This window comes from Petaurus breviceps, unplaced genomic scaffold, assembly GCF_028583685.1.
Source record: "Petaurus breviceps papuanus isolate PSGF00001 unplaced genomic scaffold, PetGlider_PUasm1.0 90535, whole genome shotgun sequence".
Classification (NCBI taxonomy): Eukaryota; Metazoa; Chordata; class Mammalia; order Diprotodontia; family Petauridae; genus Petaurus; species Petaurus breviceps.
Window position 1 is genome coordinate 1,571,419 of NW_027187270.1, and position 21,422 is coordinate 1,592,840.

Genomic DNA, 21,422 nt, shown 5'->3' on the forward strand with positions numbered 1-21,422 from the left:
GTGTATAAGCACCACAGATCAAGACATAGTTTCTCCTTGGTATTCCTCCTGTGACATTAGACATAGAAAATAAAGTCGACACACTTGAGGGAAAAACCTTCCTATTCCATAGAAAACTCATGGCTTTCTGTTGCCTGAGGAGCTTTCCTGACAATGAAGGTATCCGAGACCTAGGCATCCTGCATGCCAGTTGGCAGAATGAAATTTCCAAATTCTAGATACTGGAGAATAGTGCAAGTCCCAAGACGGTAAGGTCTTGGGCAATAAACAATCAGTGAGCAGCCGAAGGGATTGGGAAGATGGTTACTGGAGTTGGAGCAGTTGAAGAATTGTAGAGTCAGGCCAGCAGAAGAGTGGTAAATAGAGATACCTCCAAAGGTCATGGCAGTTCATAGGGTAGAGAAGGAGTGTATAAGCCAGGCAACGAGCAAGCTAGAAGTACCCAGAGGCAGAGAGATGACAACAAGGATAGGGAGAGGGTGGCATATGGGACTGCATGGAAGCCATCTAGGCCCACCTACGCCCGAAGAGGAATCCTCTCCAGAATACTGCTGACATCTGTGCCAAGCCCCGACCATCTTAACCTCTTGAAACTTTTGGTGAAGAAAGTGATAGAATTTTTTTTTTTACACCATTTCTCCTGTTTCAGATATTCCCCAGGTCTTAGGGATTTCTCTTTCTGCCTGATGAATGGGGTAAGGTAAATGAGGTGCATAGAGTTCTGTGCCTGGAGTCCGGAAGACTCATTCCTGAGGTCAAATCTGACCTCAGGCACTCACTAGGTGTGTGACCCTGGGCAAGTCACTTCACCTTGTTTGCCTCAGTTTCCTCATCTGTAAAACAAGCTGGATAAGGAAATGGCAAACCACTCCAGTGTCTTTGCCAAGAAAGCACCAAATGGGGTCACAAAGAGTCAGACACAACTTAACCACCACAACAAATGAGGTTTTTCTGATAGTGTTTCTTCCAATATATACCTTTACCTTTTCTTTTTTATTTTAATTACAAGTATTTATCACCTCAATGCAGTAGGAAGAACCCTGGGCTGGGAGTCAGGAAACCTCAATTCCAATCCCATTTCTAGGATCAGATCTAAGTGCTGGACTGAACACATGACTTTCTTGCTCCACGGTTCCATTCCTGGCTTTTCTGGCTGTCAGACGTGCAGCTGCACACTTTAGACAACTGAACTTGTAGAGATTATGTGCCCTGAGGGATTTAAAGCTCTGAACTTCCCACCCCGAGGCTCTCCCTGGCTTGACTAGGAAGTGAGTAGGAACTCAAATGGCTGGGTGGCCCACTGTATATAGCCACCTCCTGCCAGACTGGACATCATTTTGCCCTCTGCCCTCCAGTCAGCATTTATAGCACAGTGGTTGGGCACACAGTAGTTAATACATGCTTCCCCCCCCCCCCCATTCATTCTCTGCAAATCAAGGGGGTTGGACCAAATGATCTCCAAGAGAAAAATTCCAACTCTGACATTCTGTGGGTCAAAGTTTCTGGTGTACAACTATATACACAAAGTACAGTCGACCTATAGGGTCATTGAAATATTCCTCAACAGATTTCATTGTTTAAAAGAGCAAATATCAATTTTTTTAGTTGCATTCTGATTCTAGCCTTTGTGGTCGCTGGAGACTTCATGGTTGTCACACTTCACTGTCTAGTTTGGGCCTGTCCTGGAAGATAAAAGGAATTATTTTTACGGGAATCAAGCACAACTAAAGATGTCCTTAAAGGGATGGATCTTTCTGGAGGAAAAATTTGATCCCACCACTATCACTAGAATGTTCAGTCTTTGGAAAGCAGGGCACTACACCATGATGTTAAATACCAAGTTTTAGTATTTTGGAGAGATTCCAGATTATAATGTCAAAATGAATGATGGGCCCAACTCAGGTGAAAATGCTACATCCACAGCCCTGCAGTGAAGGGGGGCGTGCAGGGGAGCCTGGGCCAGTGAAAATCAGTTTATTCTGAAATTACCAGAGGGCAAAGAGGTTCTTTTAAGAGAAAATCCCAATGGGGAAGTGCATCCACAACTCCACAGAGCAGCCGAGGTCGAGTGGAACAGGCACTAACTACTGACCTTAGGCAAGGCAGTCTCTCCCCCTCTTTGGGTATCAGGGACCCAGAAAATGAAGTGATTGGATTGGGCAATATTGAACAGTCTGATTCTCAATCTTTCTATCTCTTGGCGAATTGAAAGTAAAAGCTGAATTGTCCACAGTAGAGATGGAGTTAGCAGATGGATCTAGCCTCTCCTCATTTAGAAAGGCCATCAGATTTCCATTTCTCTCCATCCTGGTCAGGTTCATATTTGGGTAAAAAAATACCCCAGGACTTATTAAGCATTCTGCAAGTCTTTAAATACAATATAAATGTCAGCTATTATTGTTGTAATGGATGAGAGGCCGGTCCTTAGAACACACACAATATGCCCTGCCTGGTTCCAACAATGAGCAAGCTTGACGAGTGTTGCTCACCGGCCTTCATAATCGAGGGGCCCTTCCGTCCATTTCCCAACAGGTGTCCTCTGACTACTTCCTGTTGGCTTACTGTATGGTAATATTAACTGGCTGATTCAGGGCTGGGGGGGGGGCATACAAAAGGTTTGAGCAGATAATCTCTTACTCTCTTCCCTAAAAGACTTTTAAGGAGGAAGAACTTTTATAAGCCGGTAGGTAGGGGGAAGGTCAACAACTTTGGTTGCCTTGTCTCTACTCCCAGCTACCATGTGTCCACGAACCCATGGTACATCTATTCATGGCTGTGCTCCTTCTTTTGTGATATTAGGTGAATGAGTATCCCGAGATAAGAACAGCCTAATGACTGGTGAGGCTGGGAAAGCCCTAAAGCCATCTGAGGTCCCCCTGACAATTGGAGTCTTGGCAGGAGTAGCTGAGGCCAGTGAGGACACCTGGCAGCAGTAGTGGAGTCCAGTGAGGACACCTGGCATCAGTAGTGGAGGTCAGTGAGGACACCTGGCAGCAGTAGCTGAGGCCAGTGAGGACACCTGGCAGCAGCCCTGAAGAGCTACCTGCTAGACCCAGTTCAGCCAGGCAGCCACCCAGTTGAGGAAGGAAGCAACATATGCATTGGCTAACCCCACATCAAGAAATAAATTTGGTAGGGCTTCTTCAAAGAAAGAAAAAGACTGCCAGGGTCAGAAAGTACTCATACCCTAGGGGGAGAAAGGGAACGTTTTATAGCAACCAATTTAAGTGGGTGTCCACTTCTCTCTAGGGCAACTACAGTGGCTAGACAGAGGAGAGAGTTTGCCTCCCAGTGTGTGGGAGATGCTATTGTGCTCTGGATCTAGCCAAACCTTCAGTAAACATCCCTTTGTAAAAGCTAATTGAGGTTAACTGGTTAATTACTTGCAAAGCAATAGGAGGAAGCAACATACTATTAGACAAAACAACTCTTCAGGGTTACTCCCAGAACCCTGAGGGAAGTAGAAGCCAAGCCTCAGGGCCTTAACCCTAGAATCTAGGTGTGAGAACCTTCACTACATTATCCAGGGCTGAATGATTTTGGCCAAACTCCAAAGCTGAAAACCAGGAGAGGTACTGTTTGACCTCAGGCAAGTCACTTCACCTAGAAGAACAGCACCACCATCTGCAAAATGGGTATAAAGTACTAGCATTGCTCTCAAAGCACCTCCTCCCCCCCACCCCCACACACATACATGCTGCCATGAGGACCAAAGGAGGTAATGTACGGAAAGCTCTTTATAAAACATAAAGCCATTTGGATTATGTCCTTTTCTGAGGCCTAAACTCTGCATCCTGCCTAATATTTATGGCGTCTGCAGACAATCGCCTTGCTCTGGCTTTGGAAAAAGCTCCTCTTTACAATCTTGAGAGACAAAAAAGATGTGGAGAAACAATGGGGAGAGAATCCATGGGCTAGGGTGGGCAGGGCAACAGAGAGAAATGGCAGAAAAATGGCTGAACAAAATGGCTTTTTACAACTGCTTGTCCTCCAGCACAGAGAGCACACATAGCCAAGACACTGATGGGGCTTTATTCATAAACAGAGATAGCATACAGGAGATTCTTTTAAAAATTAAGAATCAGTCATGGAAAGGCTTTATCATTCCCCAGGACCCTTCGTAAGCTCAACCTCCTTATGCCATTCCAGAAGAAACCCAAACAGCTCCGAAAAGAGCAGGAAAACATGACTGATCAATGTATGATCCTGAAATCCAGCATATGACAAGATTACAAATAAGTGACTACCTCTGCAGTCGGCAGGCCTTTCCAAGTACATTCATTTATTTTAGACTGTCAACTGCCTTCATTTGGCTGGCAGCTCCTTCACTCTATGGCTCAAAAGGAAATGAAGATGTCTTTTACACTTAGAGAGAACAATTTAATTAGGAGAAAGGGTGCCAGGAATGAGAAAACTATTTCTGCCATAAAATTCAATTGACCAAATATCAAGTAAGCACCTACTATGTGCCAAGCACTGTATGGATGTGAGGGATACAAAAAAAGAAAGAAGGTACAATCCTTACCCACAAAGAGATTACAATGTAATAAGCAAGGGGGTACAGCGCATATAGTCATAATAATACAAGGGAAAATGCCTTAAGGTCAAAGGAGAGTTCTATGTCATAAGAACTCTCTTTCCCTGAGAGAATCAAGGAAGCCTTCATGTAAATAATGCCCTCAAAGCACTAGATATTGCTAATGGCTTCATGAGGAGGTGGGCCAGTTCATAACAGCAAGGATTGGCATGGCCACCACTGTCCATTGCCCTTTTGTACCATTCTTATGATGAGAAAGAAAGTATACATCTTATCTTAATGGGGTTGATTTTTTTTCTAATAAGCCTGTGCTATAAAACTCCACCAGTGAAATACTGCACCCCTCCCCACCCTAAGGCATTAGGTAGGACTGGTTTTCCCTCTCAGATCAGACCAGATATTTTGATTACTCAGTCTCCTTTATGGAGGGCCATTGCTTCATTTTCTGCCATGATTTGTTAAAAGGGAGACAAGTCTTTCTCCATGACGGCAAATTTCAATTAGGAAAAAAAACAAAACCCGAAACACCTTTGATTTCTGTGAGCACTGTTTCTAACATCAGTTGAGTGAGTACTAAAAGCTAATCATGACACCAGACTTTTAATATTTCAAGGGCCCAGGGTGAAGATTGCTCAAGCTACCAACCTTCTCTGATGCTGGCCAGGTCCAGAGTTTGGCTCCTTTTTGGCCCTGGGGGTACTAGTCTGGACAGCACATCTTCCTACTTGTATATCGATGTACACATCTTCTCTTAACTGAGGCTGATCTTTTCCCGAAAGGCTGCACTAAAACTCCACCAGAGTCAAATACTGCCCCCTGCCTCCAACCGTCTTAGGCATTAAAGTTGATAGAGCAAAGGCAGGCAGTTGTGAAAATGGTGGTATTTCAAAGAAAAACACCTCACTCTCAAAAAAGAAAGTTCATTGTTGGCCTGGGCTGAGCCACTGCACTGAAACTTCAAAAACTGAAAAGACTTCAAATGTCGGCCTTTTTATCTCATTCTTGAAGTCAGGAGGACTAACTACTCCCTGCCCTCCCTCCTCCACGCTGATTATGTTCTGGTAGCTTTTTCCAGTTCTGGTTTTGATGCTTTTCATCAAGGCGCCCATCTGGGGCTCCCCATTTCCCAGGGCAGCTATGAAGTTTTCCTCTGCCTAAGGATGTCACAGATGGCCAGAGAAGCCACAGCACAAAGTAGGAAACAAAAGGGATCAAGCACCATATACAAGGTGTAGGTCCACCTGTAAACGATGGAAATCACCTATAAAAAAGATACACAGATGACTGGAAAAATCAGTCCTTGCTTTCAGATTTTTAAAAACAAAGTAAAATAGAAAAAATGACTTTAGAATTAAGAATATTTTGAGCCAAGTGTGAATTCATAGCACAGGTTTTACACTGGAAGTAGGTAAAGATTATACACATTACCCCTTGGTCATCTTAGTCTTTTCTCCTTTTTCCTTATTAGTAACTTTTGGAATCCTCACCCTTTGATGCTGGGTTTACTCAGGGGCTGGACCTCAAAGCTATCCGCCTCCTCCCATGCTGGTGAACTTACTTTTCACCAGCCCTGGTCCCTGATACAAGTAGCTTCTGGGGAATAAAATTGGCCCTAATTCGATTGCCCTTTCCTTCAGGTCCTAGGTAACGAAACACACCTGTCCCCCTGCCTCAGCTATCTGTAATCTTTAGTTCTTTGGCTGGTCAGAGCCAGTGCCTACCACTTTTTGTAGGCTTGGGGAATCATGGATTGGGCGTTCTGGGCAGTTTCTGCATCCTTGGTGCTCTCTGTTATAGGGGCCTCCTCAGGCAGATGGGAAAGAGTCCTCTCTTCCCCACCTCTGCATATGGCTGAGCAGGGTTGAGGTCCACAGCTTGTTATAACAAGGATACTATGGGAAGGGTTGGGGGGTGCCAGTAGAGAATGCAGCAGAAGGAAATCCCTGAGGGAGTCCAAAAGCACCAGCTCATAGAGTTCATAGGAGGAAGGTTGCTAAGTGAATACTGTGAAGGTTTTGTATTCTCTTCTGTTAATTATTAAAGCTGTTACCTTGCTGAGCTTCTTGCTTTCCTGTGGAAATAGCACTAATTGTTTCTACCTTTGGCATATCCCTCAATTTTGTTTTTTGTTTTGGTGGGGAGAGGAGAGTAGTAGTGACTCGAGAAAAATGCTGTATCTTCATCTGCGTCCTGCCTCTTAACAGTGGATACCTTTCATGGTTCTTCCCCGGATTCTATTCTCCTTTCCCTCTATACTAGCTCACATTTTTTGGGGGCAAAAAAGCCCCAGATTTGTATATTCAGCCTTAGTGTCTCTCCTGAGCTCCTCACCAACAGACTTATGGACATCTTGAACTGGACTCAACATGTTCAAGAGAACTCACCGCTCTCCTCACAGCTACCTAGGTCGACAACTTTACCCACATAACCAATCAGTTGTTAAATCTTGTCGTTTCTATTGTTAGAATATATATCCCGTAGCTTCTTCCCTTCACTCATACAACCACCACCTTGGTACAGGATCTCAGAGGCTTTCTTGCCTAGAAAATCACAATAACCTATTATAACTCGTCTCCCTCCCTCAAGCCTCTCCACACTTCAAATCCATCCTCCAACTTGGCTGCCAAAGTGATTTTCTTGAAGTATATGTCTTAATATGTTACCTCTCCTTCCCCTCCCCCTAATCAATAAACTCTAATGGCTCCCTATTGCCTCAAGGCTCAAATACAAAACCATCTATTTGGCATTTCCAGTGCTTCCCAATATGGCCCCCCCTTTTCCTACCTTTTCAGTCTTCTTACCCTTATTCCCCTCTACACACTGTATAATCCACCCTAAGCCACTGGCTACTATTTCCACAACACACTCCATCTCTCATCCCATTCCTTTGCACCGGCTGTCCCCTCTGCTTGTAACATTCTCCATCTTCCCTCCCCATCTCCTAGCTTCCCTGGCTTCATGACAGCTCAGGGCTCATTTCTGCAGGAGTCCTTTCCGGGTTCCTCCAGCTGCTGGTGCCTTCCCTGCTGAGATCTCTTTCCATCCACTCTGCATGGATCTTGTATGTACCTCGTTATTGACATGTGGTCTCCCTCATTAGAATGGGAGCTCTTTGAGGTCACAGATTATTTTTGCCTGTCTTTGAACTGCAGCATTTAGCTCAGTGTCTAGCACATAGTAAACACTTAATAAATGCTTGTTTCCTGACCAAAGCAAGTTTATAGCAGACCTAAGTAGAGAGCAGAAATATCACCAAGCAGGACAGTATTAATACCACGGTTTGGTCAGTGCTGGGATGACTTGAAGCCTTAAGAGGACTCACTGGGCCAGGGCAAGCAATCAGGGAAGTGCCCAGAAACAAACAAGAGGAAGTCTAGACAGATCAGCAGTTGGCATGCAATAGGCGACAGGCAAGTGTCTTGGCTAGTAAGCAAAACACAGCATCCTAGGAGGCTGGCATGCAGGGATTCAAGCATTGGGAGAGAAGGCAGAGATCCAGATGTTGGAACTATACAAAGCCAAAGTTTGGTCGCAGGAAAGTTCAGAGTCCGGTACTGGAAGCTTAGTATCAGATCAGAGGAGAACCAGTGGCAAGGCCAACAATGTCATCCTGCCTGAGCTAGGAATCCCAGAAATCCTTGTATTTCTCCAGCCTGAGGGCCAGACGGATTGATCCTAGAGAGTGAGTTGTGAAGAGGCTTCAGTGGGGGAGGGGATGCTGAAGCAGAATTTTAATTCGTTCGACTTTTCAATGAACATCTATTGGCAATCTGCTATTAGCCCACCACCATATCATGTGCTGTGGGGGATGCCAATGAAGCCACAGTCCCTGCTCTCAAAAAACTGACAGTCAGCTGGGGAGAGAGATACACTCGCTCCTCCTTTCACCCCTACCAATTAACGACGATAGAACACCATATGAACAAGTACCAGATAACACAATAAAACACTGTGCTCTGTAAGGGGTCGACAGTGGGCTGGGGGTTAGTAAGGACAGGCTACTTAGAGGATACTACTTGGAAAAGAAATATTGTGTTAAGCCAACTTGTATCCTTAAAGTTGGCAAACTGAGGATCTATTATTGAGCAAGCTAGAAGGCAAAATCCACAAAGAAACATAGATCCTGAGAAATGCCCTTGGACTGTGCAACAATCTTAGCTCCCTGACTACTCTGTCGATTTCCCCAGGTAGCTGGAACCAGAACAGCCAGGGAAGCAGCATTGTTCTGCAAGAGTAAATGATAAATCCTGCTAGTGTTTAATCCAGGAGGGTATGCTAAGGTCACTCAGGATAGACTCGATCTGTTCAGGAGTCTCCTCAGGTAAGAGAGTAAAGACCAGCTTCTGGGGAAAAGCTATGCATTCCAAACAACCCATATGTCCAATGACTGGGGAATGGCTGAACAAATTGTGGTATATGAACCTAATAGAATATTATTGTGCCATAAGGAATGACAAATACGCATAATATAAAGAAATATGGCAAGATTTATACGAAATGACAGAGCGAAGAAAGCAGAATCAAAACAATATACTGACTAGGGCTATGTAAAAAATTATACATATGTGTGTATGTATCTATTTATAAATACCACATGTGTTATGTACACAGGCAGAAAAAATACATGGAAGGAAAAGGCATCTAAAAGGGACATGGAAGCATAAAGGATATTATTCAGTGATTTAAAAACAATTATTGAAATATGTTGGAGTTTCCTATATTATCTTTTTAATTTGTCTTTTTGTCTGCTTTTGCTGATAGTTGTTACTAAGTTTACAAGAAAAAAAAGTCAGTAGTGAATTCCCATGGAGTGGAGAACACAGCCAATGTTTTCCACTCCAGGCCCTCATTAGCCCCTGCGGATGAGGGGGTGCTGAGATGGCTGAAGGGGCTTGGGAGAGAATGGGCTCCTTCTCTAGCAGCAACAAGAGTCATTTTTGCTCTGCAGCTCCCCACATTTCTCCACAAGTCTTTATCCTACTGTGCTGGCAAGGGCCTTGGAATATCGTCTCTCATTGTTCTCCTTCCCTCTCTGAGGTTGCTAGTTAGACAGTACAAATGTGCTATGGCTGATGTTTTTTACATTTCTCCTAAGAAGCCTCAAGTACTTTCGAAAATGGATTTCATTAGGGTCCCCTGAAACGCACCATTGAAGTCACTCCCTAGTACAGACAACTCTGTGCTTCAGGCCAGCAGTGGAGACACAGTGTGAATTGCCACCCCCTTCCCTTTTTTTACTTGGCTTTGGAAAAATATGTAATTTTTTTTCCTCCCAGCAATAGCAGAGTCCCTTTTCTAATCAGTCCAGTATTAAAATGAGTTTGCAATTTCCTGGCACACAATAGCTGAAAGCAGGAAGCCCAGAAGCCTCAGTAGCAGGGGCATTCATAGTCTCTAGCAGATGATTCCCAAAGGTACAAAGCACGTGTAGATAACTGACAGGTGGCAAAATCTGTTATTTCGGCTTTTCTTAGAGCCAGAGTGATCAAGATGTGGGTGAGGTCACAGAAATCTGGGCTTCAGTCAGGGTGGCCATTTCTCCTCTAAAAGAACAATTTTGCCTTCTTCAATACTAATAGTGAGTATTTATTTAGCACTTAAGGAGAGATTTCCATACATTATCTCCTCCTGAGCTCACAGCAATTTGAGAAGGTAGACGCTACTCGGATTCCATTTTACAGATGGGGAAAGAGACGGAGGCTGGAAAATTCAAGCACTTGCTGAGGGGTCACCCAGCTAATAAATGTCTTGAGGCCACATGTGAATTTGGGTCTGGTTATGTGCTCTGTCCACTCATCCTCTCTCAGCTGCCTGGTTTTTTCCCCCAGGCTGCACTCCTCCTCTATCTACAAGCACACTGAAGTAAGGCAGTTAAGTTAAATTTTGGAATGATAGATTCTATGATTCAGCAAATGATGATGAACAAAATGCCTTCACTGTTCATGACAACAGGCTTGAGATGCCTTTGTGGGATCCTGGTAGAAACAGCCAGCAGGCAGGTAGTGATACAGGGCTAGAGCTCAATAGAGAGTAGAAGGCTGAATATACAGATCTTGGTAGTGGTGATAATTTGCCCTATGGGAGGTGACAAGACTCAAAGGAGACAGTATATTACAGGAAGAGAAGAGGGCTCAGGACAGAGCCCTGGGTGCTGCTCATGCTAAGGGTGGCAAAGGAGAATCATCAGGACTAGTAGAAAAAAAAGGTAAGAATAAATAAGGAGAGATCAGTTTCACAGAAGAGAAGTGATGCTTGGCCGCTTAGACTAGGTCCCTTTCCCCAGAGAAGTGCAGGAAGAGGGAGATAAGTAGCCAAACAGCTGGAATGACTGATTAGTCCATCATTTGGAGCCCCTGATACCAAAGGGATTTTATCAACCCTGAATTCCCCCCTATCTGGCATACTCATGATAGGTGCATTCAAAGGTGTTTGGGGCTGCTTGCTCTGGATTGGCACATTGGGAAAGGGCTCCAGCTTCCTTTGTCTCTCAAATTAAAACCCTGCAGACTCTAACAACTATCACACCACCCTCTGCACAGAGGTTTTGAGTAAGAAACATGAATGACCAGAGCAATGTAAATTTCTAGACATAGTTAGGGGACTGCTGAGAAAGAAGGGAACAGAGATAAAAAGGGGGTTGAGAAGAGAAAAATCAAGGGGAGAAAAATCGAGGAAGAATTCAAAGGACTGGCATCCTTCAGGGAGAGCCCCAGTATTAATTTGTCATGGATTCAGTTGACAAGGTTGTGGGCTTCCTCCAGGGGTATTCAGGGGCAGTGGAGTGGGGGAAAAGAAGGTGGATGGTGGGGGTGATCCCAGGGTTGAAGACTGGGAGGTGTTCAGGCAAGAGGGTTAAGGGTTGAGAATGACAAGAGTAGGACTGGTTTAGTACAGAAGAAAGTGAGGCCAGAGCAAAGGTGATAGATAGGTAAGGATGGAGAAGTAGAGGACCTGAAGTCTCAAGGACAGAAGAGGAACTGAAAGGACAGGGGCGCATTATTGAGGGTGGCTTCAGACTTCTTTCCATTCCACTGGCCTGTACTACTCCTCCATTCTGCCTTCAGATGACAACTGCCCAGACTCCACCCAGAACATGGCGGCTCTTCACATATGTCAGGGCAGTGATCATGTATTTCCTTTAAGACCCTTGGCCATATTCCCCGCCCCCCCCTCAGATACTGCCTCTGGGTCATCAGTTTCCCTTTTAAAATGATTTGACTAACACTGCAGGATGCTAAAGCACTCTTTGATGCACACATTATACTCGGGCAACAGATTATGTTGTTGGCACCACTGCTCAATAGTCTTGAAGTCGTTTCTTGAGGTGTTTCCAACAATCCTATCTTCCTGTAAATCTTACTCTCACATCAGGTAGCAAGCCAAAACTGTCGCTACAGGTTGTATTATGATTGTATAAATCGAAACAGATGCTATTAGAACAAAACAGAATAGAGGTACTCAGGACTACTTTCTTCATATTTCCAACTGTCATAGGCCTGTAGCCCATTAGAGCTGGAAGGGAACTGGCAGATGGTCTCAGCTGACTCCCACTTCAGAGATCCAGAGATCCATCCATCTACCAGGCAGTTTGGTGATCTCTAGTTCCTTCCCTATCCTGGGGATCAACCCCTTAATTTGACATTTTTTTCTTCTAAGCAAGCAGCTAAGCAATGAGCAACCTTCGTGTCTTAAAGATATTTCTATCAAGGAAACTAAAAGACAAAACAATCATAATGATTTATCATCAAGTCTCGGAGTTGGGGGGGGACCTCTGTGGGAGTCCATCTAACCCTGCCTGCACCTGAGCAGTAATGCCCTTCTCAAAATCCCCACCAAGTAGTTGGCTGGCCTCTATTTGCAGACCTCCTGCGATAAAGAATTTACCACTTGCTGAGGCAGCTCATTCACCTTTTACACAGGTCTAATTATTAGGAAGCTCACCCTTATGTCAACTTGAAATTTGCTTCCTGACAACTTCCAAACACAGCTTTTTAGTTAGTTTCTTCACTAAAAGAATTAAAAAGCTAGGTTATCCAAAGGGGAATAGCAGCATGAGAGGCAAGGGGACAGACCTTTGGCAGAGACTGCCACCAGGAGGAATCTGGGGCTGGGGGAGTCAATCTCAGAAGAGAATAAGCCCCAGGCAGCCATTCTGCCTGAACCCAGGTGGATGGGAGGGAGAGGGCTTGTTGGGACACACAGGCACAGAGATTTTGGACTGTTGGTAGAGGCAGGAAGATACTCAGGAAAAGGAGCTAACTTTTTTTAGAGCTTGGCTGAGATGTCCCTGCTTGAGGGATGCTGGGCTCAGTCACAACTTTGCATTACCCACTTGGATGATTTGTACTTTAAGCCCTATACCAGGAGAAGCTTTATATGCCCTTGAGATAGTGATTCTTCCTCAGGTCAGTGCTCCCCAGAAGTCGGAGTTAGAAGGGACTTCAGGGCCATCTAGTCTGAGCCACATCTGAACAAAGGTCTCCCAAGTGATCTAGTCTTTGCTTAATGTCCTTCAGGGATGGACAACTCACTCCTTCTGGAGGCGGCCCACCCTACTTTTTTTTATAACTCTTTAATTATTGGGAAAATTTTCCTTCTATTAAACTTAAATCTGTTCCACTGCCACTGGCTAACTCCCTGTTACTCCTTACTCCTACTGATTCCCCTTCCATATGATTGCTATTCAAACACTGTCCACCATCAATCAGCCTTCTCTTCTCTTACGCTAAACCTCCCATTCTTTCAACTGTTCCTCAGATGGCATGGTGTCAAATCCCCTCACCATCCTGCCTGCCTTCCTCTGGATGGGCTCCAGCTTGTCAATATCTCTCCTAAAACGTTGCACCCCACACTGATCACAATGCTACAGATGTGAGTGGGCCGACCAAACAGTACAGCAGGACTACTGCCTTCCTCATTTTGGACACTCTGCTTCATTGCAGTCTAAGATCACATTAGCATTTTTGGCTCTCCTTTAGATAGGCAGCCACATCCTGGCTTGAACTGCATCTGGAGGAGAGGGCAGAGGACATCCTTGAAATTTGAATTTTAAAAAGACTCAGTTTTAAAAAATACAGTGTTTGGCACTCTTCACTTCTAGGAAGGGTCACTGAAACCTGCCCTCCTTTGGGGGTCTTTCTGCTAGCCTCCCCAGTTCAATATTGGAATGACCTCCAGTCTCTCGCCTTTCCAATCCACTCTCCTCACAGCTGTCAAAAACATCTGCCTGATGAACAATCTGACTATACTGATTAAAACACTACCACCACCAATTTGTGGTTTCTGTTGCTCCTAAGGTAAAATACAAACTCTGCCTACCACTCATAGCCCCCCTACAATCCAGCTCCAATCTTTTCCAGCCTCATTTACCATTACTCTCTCTCACATTCCAGCCAACAAACTTGTCTCCTGCCTCCTTGTGTCGGCAGAGGCAGTACCCCATGACTGGGGTAAAATGCTTTCATGTCTACCTTTCTGAATCCTTATGTTCTTTCAAGGCCTCACTCAGGAGCCACCATCCCTAGGACCCCACCCTCAGCCCAGAGTCCTATTTTTCCCTGAATCTTCTCTCTGCCTGGAGGTCTCCTTTGTCTGCATCACACTCTCCCTTTCTCATACTTACTTCTCTATCTCATATTCCCACTAAGATTACATTTCTCTCAGCACAGGGGTGGGTGGGGTGGGAGGAGATTAAACCCTATCACATATAAAGTGGTAAGTTCCAGAAAAACTGCTGCGAGCTAAATTCTTAAAATTCTGCTTCGATGACCCAAGCTAACTCCCTAATTAAAGGAGCCTTCTAAAGAACCTTTTTTTTGTAAAATGAGAAGTGAGGGTTTTGGGGTTTGTGTTGGTGCTAGGATCTCTAATTTATCTTTCAGAAAAAAAATCTGATTTCTATTTTTCGGCCTCACTTACATAGCAGTATATACATCTCCTGCAGTCTACTATGAAACTAATGCAGCACGCATTTTCAATTAGGATTCTTGCCAGCAGGGATGTCCCTGGGGATGTAAGGGGAGGAGAGGGGCACAAAGTGAGAGGTGAGGAGTGAAGGTTGCAAGGCCTGGGCAAAGCATATTTTATCGTTTCTCACTATTTAACATTTTTATACAGGTGAAATCTCATTATGGTGACCATTTGAATCACTCATGGGTAAAGTAAGAGGAAATAGGAATTTTAAAAAGGCGTCTTTGTTGGGGGGGAAATAAATATGGAGTGAGGCTTGGGGGGGGCCACGGTAGCTGCTTCTTCCTATATAGTAAAGTTTTCTTTCAAATACAGATTTTAGCTTCCATCAACAGGCACAGGTATTCAAATGCATAAAGAGTTTAAGAAGAGAAGAAAAATGAGCTTACAGGATGGAGCCACAGCTGACTGCAAATGATTGTAACCAGAGTCTGTAGCCCTGGGTTATTTACTGATTGTTAACACCAACCCAAAGGATGTTTATATCGACTTTCACTCAGTGCTACCCGCCTCATCCTTGTTTCCCTTTTCTGTGACATGGATTTGTTGCTATTATTTTTGTCATTAGCGATACAGTTGTATTCAATGTTCGCATTGTTTTTCTGGCCTTGCTCCTCCATTCTGCAGAATTTCAAGTAAACCTTTCCATGTTTGCTGAAGTTCTTCATTTCATGGTATCTTATGATAAGAGAATATCCCAGTACATTTCTATACCAAAATTTGTTCCATCATTTCCCATTGGAAACCTGTCTGGTTACCCTTTTCTGCTACTCCAAACATTACTGTATAAATGTGTTAGCTGTATGTGTAGATTTATCACAGGTAGGTCTTTTAATTCTATCAATCATGTTCTTTTTAAAGTATCTTTTGAATTAGTTTTAACAATTAACCCTCCACACACTTGCTTGGCCCTGAAGATACAAAGCAAACAACAAAGGGCTGCCCCTACAGAATCTACAATACAGTAAGCCTTGATTCTTCAGCGTGTTCTTTCTTTCTTTTTTTCTTTTCTTTTTTTTTTTTTTTAAGCAATTGGGGTTAAGTAACTTGCTCAAAGTTACACGGCCAGTTATTTCTGCGTGTGGTGCTGAGTACCTGAGCCCGGATTTGATCCAGGTCATCCTGACACTGGAGCCGGTGCTCTTACTCGCTGAGCCACCTGGCCGCCCCCCAGCATGTTCTTTCAAAATTTAGAAGGCTTGAGATTGCAGCTGAGTTGTTTTCTTCTAAGGATTCTTACTTTTACATTAAGCACAACGTAGGAAAACTAAAAATACAGTGGAAAAATTATTGTTTTAAAAAAAATCGTTTCCCCACCCCACTGGCCCAAGCTCCCTAAGGGTAGAGAAAAGAAGGGTTGAAAAGGCCTTCTAAAATGTTTTCCAGAGGTAGTTTAGCTGGTGACTGGGTTGAGGTTTGAGCTGTTTCTAGCTTCTGTTCAATCTCCACACCTCAATCTACCAGTCTGTCTATTGTGTCCATTTACGACGTTTGGTGGGCAGGAACTGTAGAAAAGGGGGCAACTCTGGGCAGTATTGTCTGCGTGGACAGGTTTCCAGTTGTCTTAAGTTTTGCCTTGTATTGTTGTGATAATTCCCTTTCTTGTTTTCTATCAGGAAGACCACTGCCAATTCAGTAAGAATTTTTGGTAGAGAATAGGCTGTAAATACTATGTTTTTCTTCCCACAGTTTTTAAGCTCTAAGATGCAGAAAGCTCATTTATGTTTCTTAATCAAATTCTAAGCATTTCCCAAACAAATCAAAATCTCAAGTGAAATCGGTTGTACCTAACCCTGAAGTATAACTATCAAGCTAGTTGCCTTTTTTGGGGATCCTCATTTAAAATCAATATTTTCTTTTCTCCATTTTTCCGAAGAAGTTTCTAAATGAAGCCCATCATCTCTTTCTCTCCCTTTCCTAAAGTGACTCCAAATTTTAGCTGCCAATGTATAAAAGCTAAAGAATAGAAAGCAAAGTTCTGCCTCCTTGGGCTTCCTGGTAAGATGAGACTAGTGAGAACAGAGGATCTGAAATCGGGACGTTGAGCCAAGAGAGGAAAAGACGAATACTTAAGGCAGTCTCCTACGTGGCCGAGGAGAAGAGGAAATGGGAGAAGACAGAGGGACAGAAGCTTAGTCGGAGGAGAGTAGCAGGTGAAGCGATGCGGGCAGGCAGTATGGGGTCCCACCTAGTCTGACTAGACTACGACTCCAAAGTCCTGGCTGTGTGACCTTGGCCGAGTCACAGACCTTCTCTGGAGCCGGGTCCCCAAAAGGGTGGCCTACATAGCAACTCGAAAGGTCGTCCAGGGCTACTAAAACCAGGAGGCGAAGACCCCCGCGGCCCCCACAACGAGCGCAAAACTCGCAAGCCAGCGTCCTCTGCTGTAGAAATGTGGTAGCGAGAAGGGGCGGGGCGCACGCTCCTGGAGCGCCACGTGACCTCACGGGCCGCGCTCACGTGACGCCCTGTCCCTTCGGCCCCCTCCCCCCGCCAGGCTTAGGGACCGGGAGCGTGCAGCCGCCAGGGGTCAGCTGACGAGGCGCCCTCGCGGAGGGCTTCTCTTCGCTCCCCGCCCCCTCCGCCCTGCCTGGGTGGGCCTAGTGCGCGAGCGAGCTACGAGCGCGTGCCGTCACGGTTACCGTCACCGTCACCCCCTTCCCGGCGCTGGCCGAGATGGAACGGCTCGAGAAGACGACGCTGAGCGTGCTGCAGCCGCCCGAGCTGAGGTAGCCGGCCCTCCTGCCCCCCACCCGGAAAAGCGCTGGGCCAGGGTGGGGGCGCAGCTGGGACCGGCCTGGCCCCGGGGGGTGGGGGGAGGGGAGGGCGGGGGCGGGGCCCAGAGGCCTAGGGCAGCCGGAGCCCACTGGCCACCCGCTGTCCGCCGCCCCTCCGCACCTGGGCCAGGGAGCAAACGTGCTCCCTCTCCGCTCAGCTGGTTTAGGTCAGGTTCCTGCGTGGGTGTCCTGTTCCATCTCTTGCCCCGATACCCGGGCATTTATGTATTGCCTTGAAGCACTCACCTGGGTGAGCTCATGTGACCCTTACCATTACCCTGCCAAACAGGTACAGGTGAGGAAATCGCGGGGCACGCAGCTAGGCAGGATCAGGGCTGGAATCCAAACACAGGCCTTGCTGTTTCCAAGGCCAACGCTTACCCCACATTTTAGACGGAGAGGTCACCAAAATACGGGGAAAGGGAGTAAGAGGATCAGGGTTCAAATGTAGCTCTCTCTACATCCTGTACGATCTCTGGCAAGTTACCTAATTTTTCTAGGCTGTCTTTTCTTCATTACAAAGATTAAAGGGTTGGACGCTTGTGGTCCCAATACAGCTCCAAATTTATGAACCATGAATCCACTGAAAAAGCCATTGGCCCTAGAGATAATTTTCCCTGCCTTTAAGTCACCAGAGTTTACAACCGAATTGAGAAGGCTGAGAGAGCCCTATTCAAATTTAGGGAAACCTTTTTGCTTTACAAAGAATGTGATAGCCTACCCTTTGGATAAATATGCAGAAGTGATTTTCGAGTGAATCAACATTTCTTGGGGGAGATGGTAGGAATGACAATTGAATGTTGAGTTTTGTGTAAGTAGAGTTTTTTTTAAACATCTACTTTGGTGCATTATAACTCCTATGCTCTCTTTTAGTGTGGAGCATAAACTATATAGTCCTACCATGCTGAAAAGTTAGAGGGTTCTAGATTTGATCGGGCATTGTACTAAGCTAACAAAAAAGAGGCAAAATACATTCCCCTACTCTCAAGGAGCTTACAGTCGTAGGTGAAGGAGGATATATCAGGGATAAATAGGAAAGAAGTAATGGAGGAAAGGGATTGGAATTAGGAGGGGTTAGGGTAGGCTTCCTGTAGAAGGTGCGATTTGTTTGAGCTGAGGCTTAAAGAGAAGGGAGGGAGGTTGGGAGTCAGAGCAGAGAAGGGACAACATTCCAGGAATGGGGGACAGGGAATGAGATAGAATGTCTTGTGGGAGGAAAACTGAGGAAGCTGGTGTCATTGAATCAAAGAGCACATGTACAGGCCTAAGGGATAAGAAGACTGGAAAGGTAGGAGGGGGCTGATTAAGAGAGTTTGAATGCCTGAATGGAGGATAGGCTAGAATAGGAACAGACCTACCAGAGGGCCTTCGGTACAGTGGTGGCAGTGTCAAAAGACAGAAGGTGGCATATGAGAACTGTTGCCAGGGTGAAATCAACAGGCCTTGGCACCAGGTTGGATATGGGAGGTCCAGGATGACTCCTTGGTTGGGAGTGTGAAGGAGTGGGAGAATGGTATTACCCTTTATGGTAATAGGGAAGGTAGGAGGGGGCAAGGTTTAGGGGAAAAGATGAGTTCTGTTTTGGACATACTGAGTTCTAGATGTCTACTGGACGTTAAATTTGAAATGTCTGAAAAACAGTTGGAGGTGCAAGGTTGGAGATCAGCAGAGAGGCTGGGGCAGAATAGGTACATTTGAGAATCATCAGTATAGACGTGGTCATTTAATTCATGGAATCTGATGACATCACCAAAGAGAGTAGTCTAGAGGGAAACGAGAAGAGAGTTGGAAAGGACCACACATCAACTAATTCGACCTCTTATTTGATAAATGAGAAAACTGAGCCTCAGAGAAAGGAAGTGACTTGTGTCCATAGTGACACAGATACGAAGTAGCAGAGCTAGGATTTGATCTGAGTTCTCTAATTCAGATCCAGAATCTTTTCACTCTGTACCAGAGTTCCAGCAGGGATGGGCTTTATGTCTATTATCCAGGGACCAAACTAAGGTTTAAAGACTTTATCACCTGGTTGGCTGCAGGGTGATTAATCTTTTGGCCACAGCAGCTCACAAAAACCATCTAATAAGCTATGGAGAGAATTTAATGGAGCAGTCATTCACACCATTGAAATCATCAGCCCTCAAAATATCGGAGCTACCAGCAGCATTTTCTAGACTAACTCTAAACTCTTGCCCCGCTTCCCATCCCTGTTTCCATGGAGTCAAATTTTAATCACCAAACCTCTGTCTTTTTTCTTCTGTTGGATAAGATCAAGTGCTTTATTTGGGGATAAATATTGAATCCTGCCTTTGAGGTAACGGAGGCACCAGTTGAAGCAGGCTGGAGTTTATAGGCATCGAGAGAACTAGCAGGTTCTTACCTTGGACCTTCTACTCTGTGCAGTCCTGTAATTTCCTGGTCACAATCCAGAATGCCGCTGGTGCTAATGTTCAGGCATGGCAAAGTGAGTAATAATAAAGACAATAATTGCAAGTATCTCAGAGAGTTATAGAAGCCCATGTATTGCTACTGCTTAAGTGCAATAAAAAGACATGTTCTAGTAGATTTCTAGTCATGTTACTCAAAAATCATTTCTTTCAGCCACCACAGATACAGCCTTAAAACAGCAAACACCAGAGTCCAGTCCACATTAGGAAAAGTGGTAAAGACTGCTGTTTTTAAACTTCTTTCGGCCCATACCATCTAGGAGTGGTAGGTAGCTCTTTCTGAACTGGTAAATTTAAGACTTTTTATCTGCACTGCTGGGTTAAACAGGTATCCCTTTGCCTGTCAGAATTCTGAAGTTCAGGACTTTATGAACTAAATCACAGTCACTCCTGTGCTATTTGAAGATCTTGTGCCACCAGTTAGCATTTAGATCAGCATGCTATCATGGAAAGACCCTGGGATTTTGTGTTTGCAGATCTGAGTTTGAATCTCAACTCTGCCACTTACTAGTCATTGTAACCCCTTTGAGCCTCGGTTTTATAATCTCTAAAGTGAAGATGTTGTCCAAAATGATAGCAACAGTTCTTTCCAGCTCTAATTCTTAAAATTTTGTGCCCTCTTCAAGCAGGTATGCACTTGTGTGCACGTGTGCTTGTGTACACACACACACACACACACACACACACACACATACACACACACACACACACACACACACACACACACACACACCCACCTACCTCCCAAACCTCTATGTTCAAGGTAAAGCACAGCAGCTAATTACCTTCAGCAGATGGGCATTTTGCTAGGTTCAGTAGCCAACCACTTTAATTTAGGGACAGCCATTAAAACGATTAAACAGGGGAACAGTTTGGTCACTATACTGCATCATTTTGCCTACAGAGGTAGGCATTGCATGGCTGATCTGTGTATTTAGATGAACCTTCACTGCCAAGGCAAGAACAGGCACTTTAATCCCTGTGGTCTTACCTAAGTAGAAGGCAAGCTTCGTGAAGACTGGTTCCCATTTGTAGCCACAGGACCTGGCACTTCACAGTTGGGGGCTAGTTGATTGTCTTCTCCCCTTGGTAACAGCTCTGTAAGCTCAAGGTTCAAGTAATGGGTGGGATGTTGGGGAGAAGGATGTAAAAAAAAAAGCACCAAATGCATTGGCCTTGGACACAAATACTCTCAGTTCTCAGACTGTGCTCGCTGACCACAAACTCTGACGAGTCCCACCAGTTATGATACAGGCCAGATGAAGAGCTGTTGACTGAAGGGTGATGAAATTCTTGACACTTTTCAAAGACCAGAAACTAAATTATAGAGGATTTCCTGTCTGAATCTGGGGAAAGAGTACCCACACTTAGGAGATCACACATCCTTGATAAGTTGATGTATGAAGAAGTAACAGAACAGTATAGCCAACACTTATTAAGGACTGGGGGGGGGTCTTAACCTTTTTTATGTCTTGGACCCCTTGGGCAGTCTGGTGAAGCCTACAGACCATTTCTCAGAATTTTTTAATGCTTACAATAAAATACATAGCATTACAAAAGAGCCCAATTATTAAAATATAGTTATCAAAATATATTTTTTTAAAGTCACATACTTCAGGTTAAGAGCTCCTGCCTTAATATATATATATATGGAGAGAGAGAGAGAGAGAGAGAGAGAGAGAGAGAGAGAGA

The 21,422-nt window shown here is 44.8% G+C and overlaps 1 protein-coding gene across 2 annotated transcripts in view; it reads left to right on the top strand.

Moving 5' to 3' along the window:
* Positions 1-16,954: 16,954 nt before the first annotated feature.
* The window catches only part of VMA21 (vacuolar ATPase assembly factor VMA21), an 8,619-nt gene continuing 4,151 nt past the window's right edge, over positions 16,955-21,422 (top strand). Inside the window, exons 1-2 of one of the 2 annotated variants that reach the window (XM_069063045.1) lie at positions 16,970-17,235; positions 19,553-19,747. In XM_069063045.1, the coding sequence (XP_068919146.1) occupies positions 19,740-19,747 (8 nt within the window). In that variant the 5' untranslated portion in view covers positions 16,970-17,235; positions 19,553-19,739. Of the gene's footprint in view, positions 17,236-19,552; positions 19,748-21,422 lie in introns of both variants that reach the window. The other variant, XM_069063046.1, reaches the window with a different exon arrangement.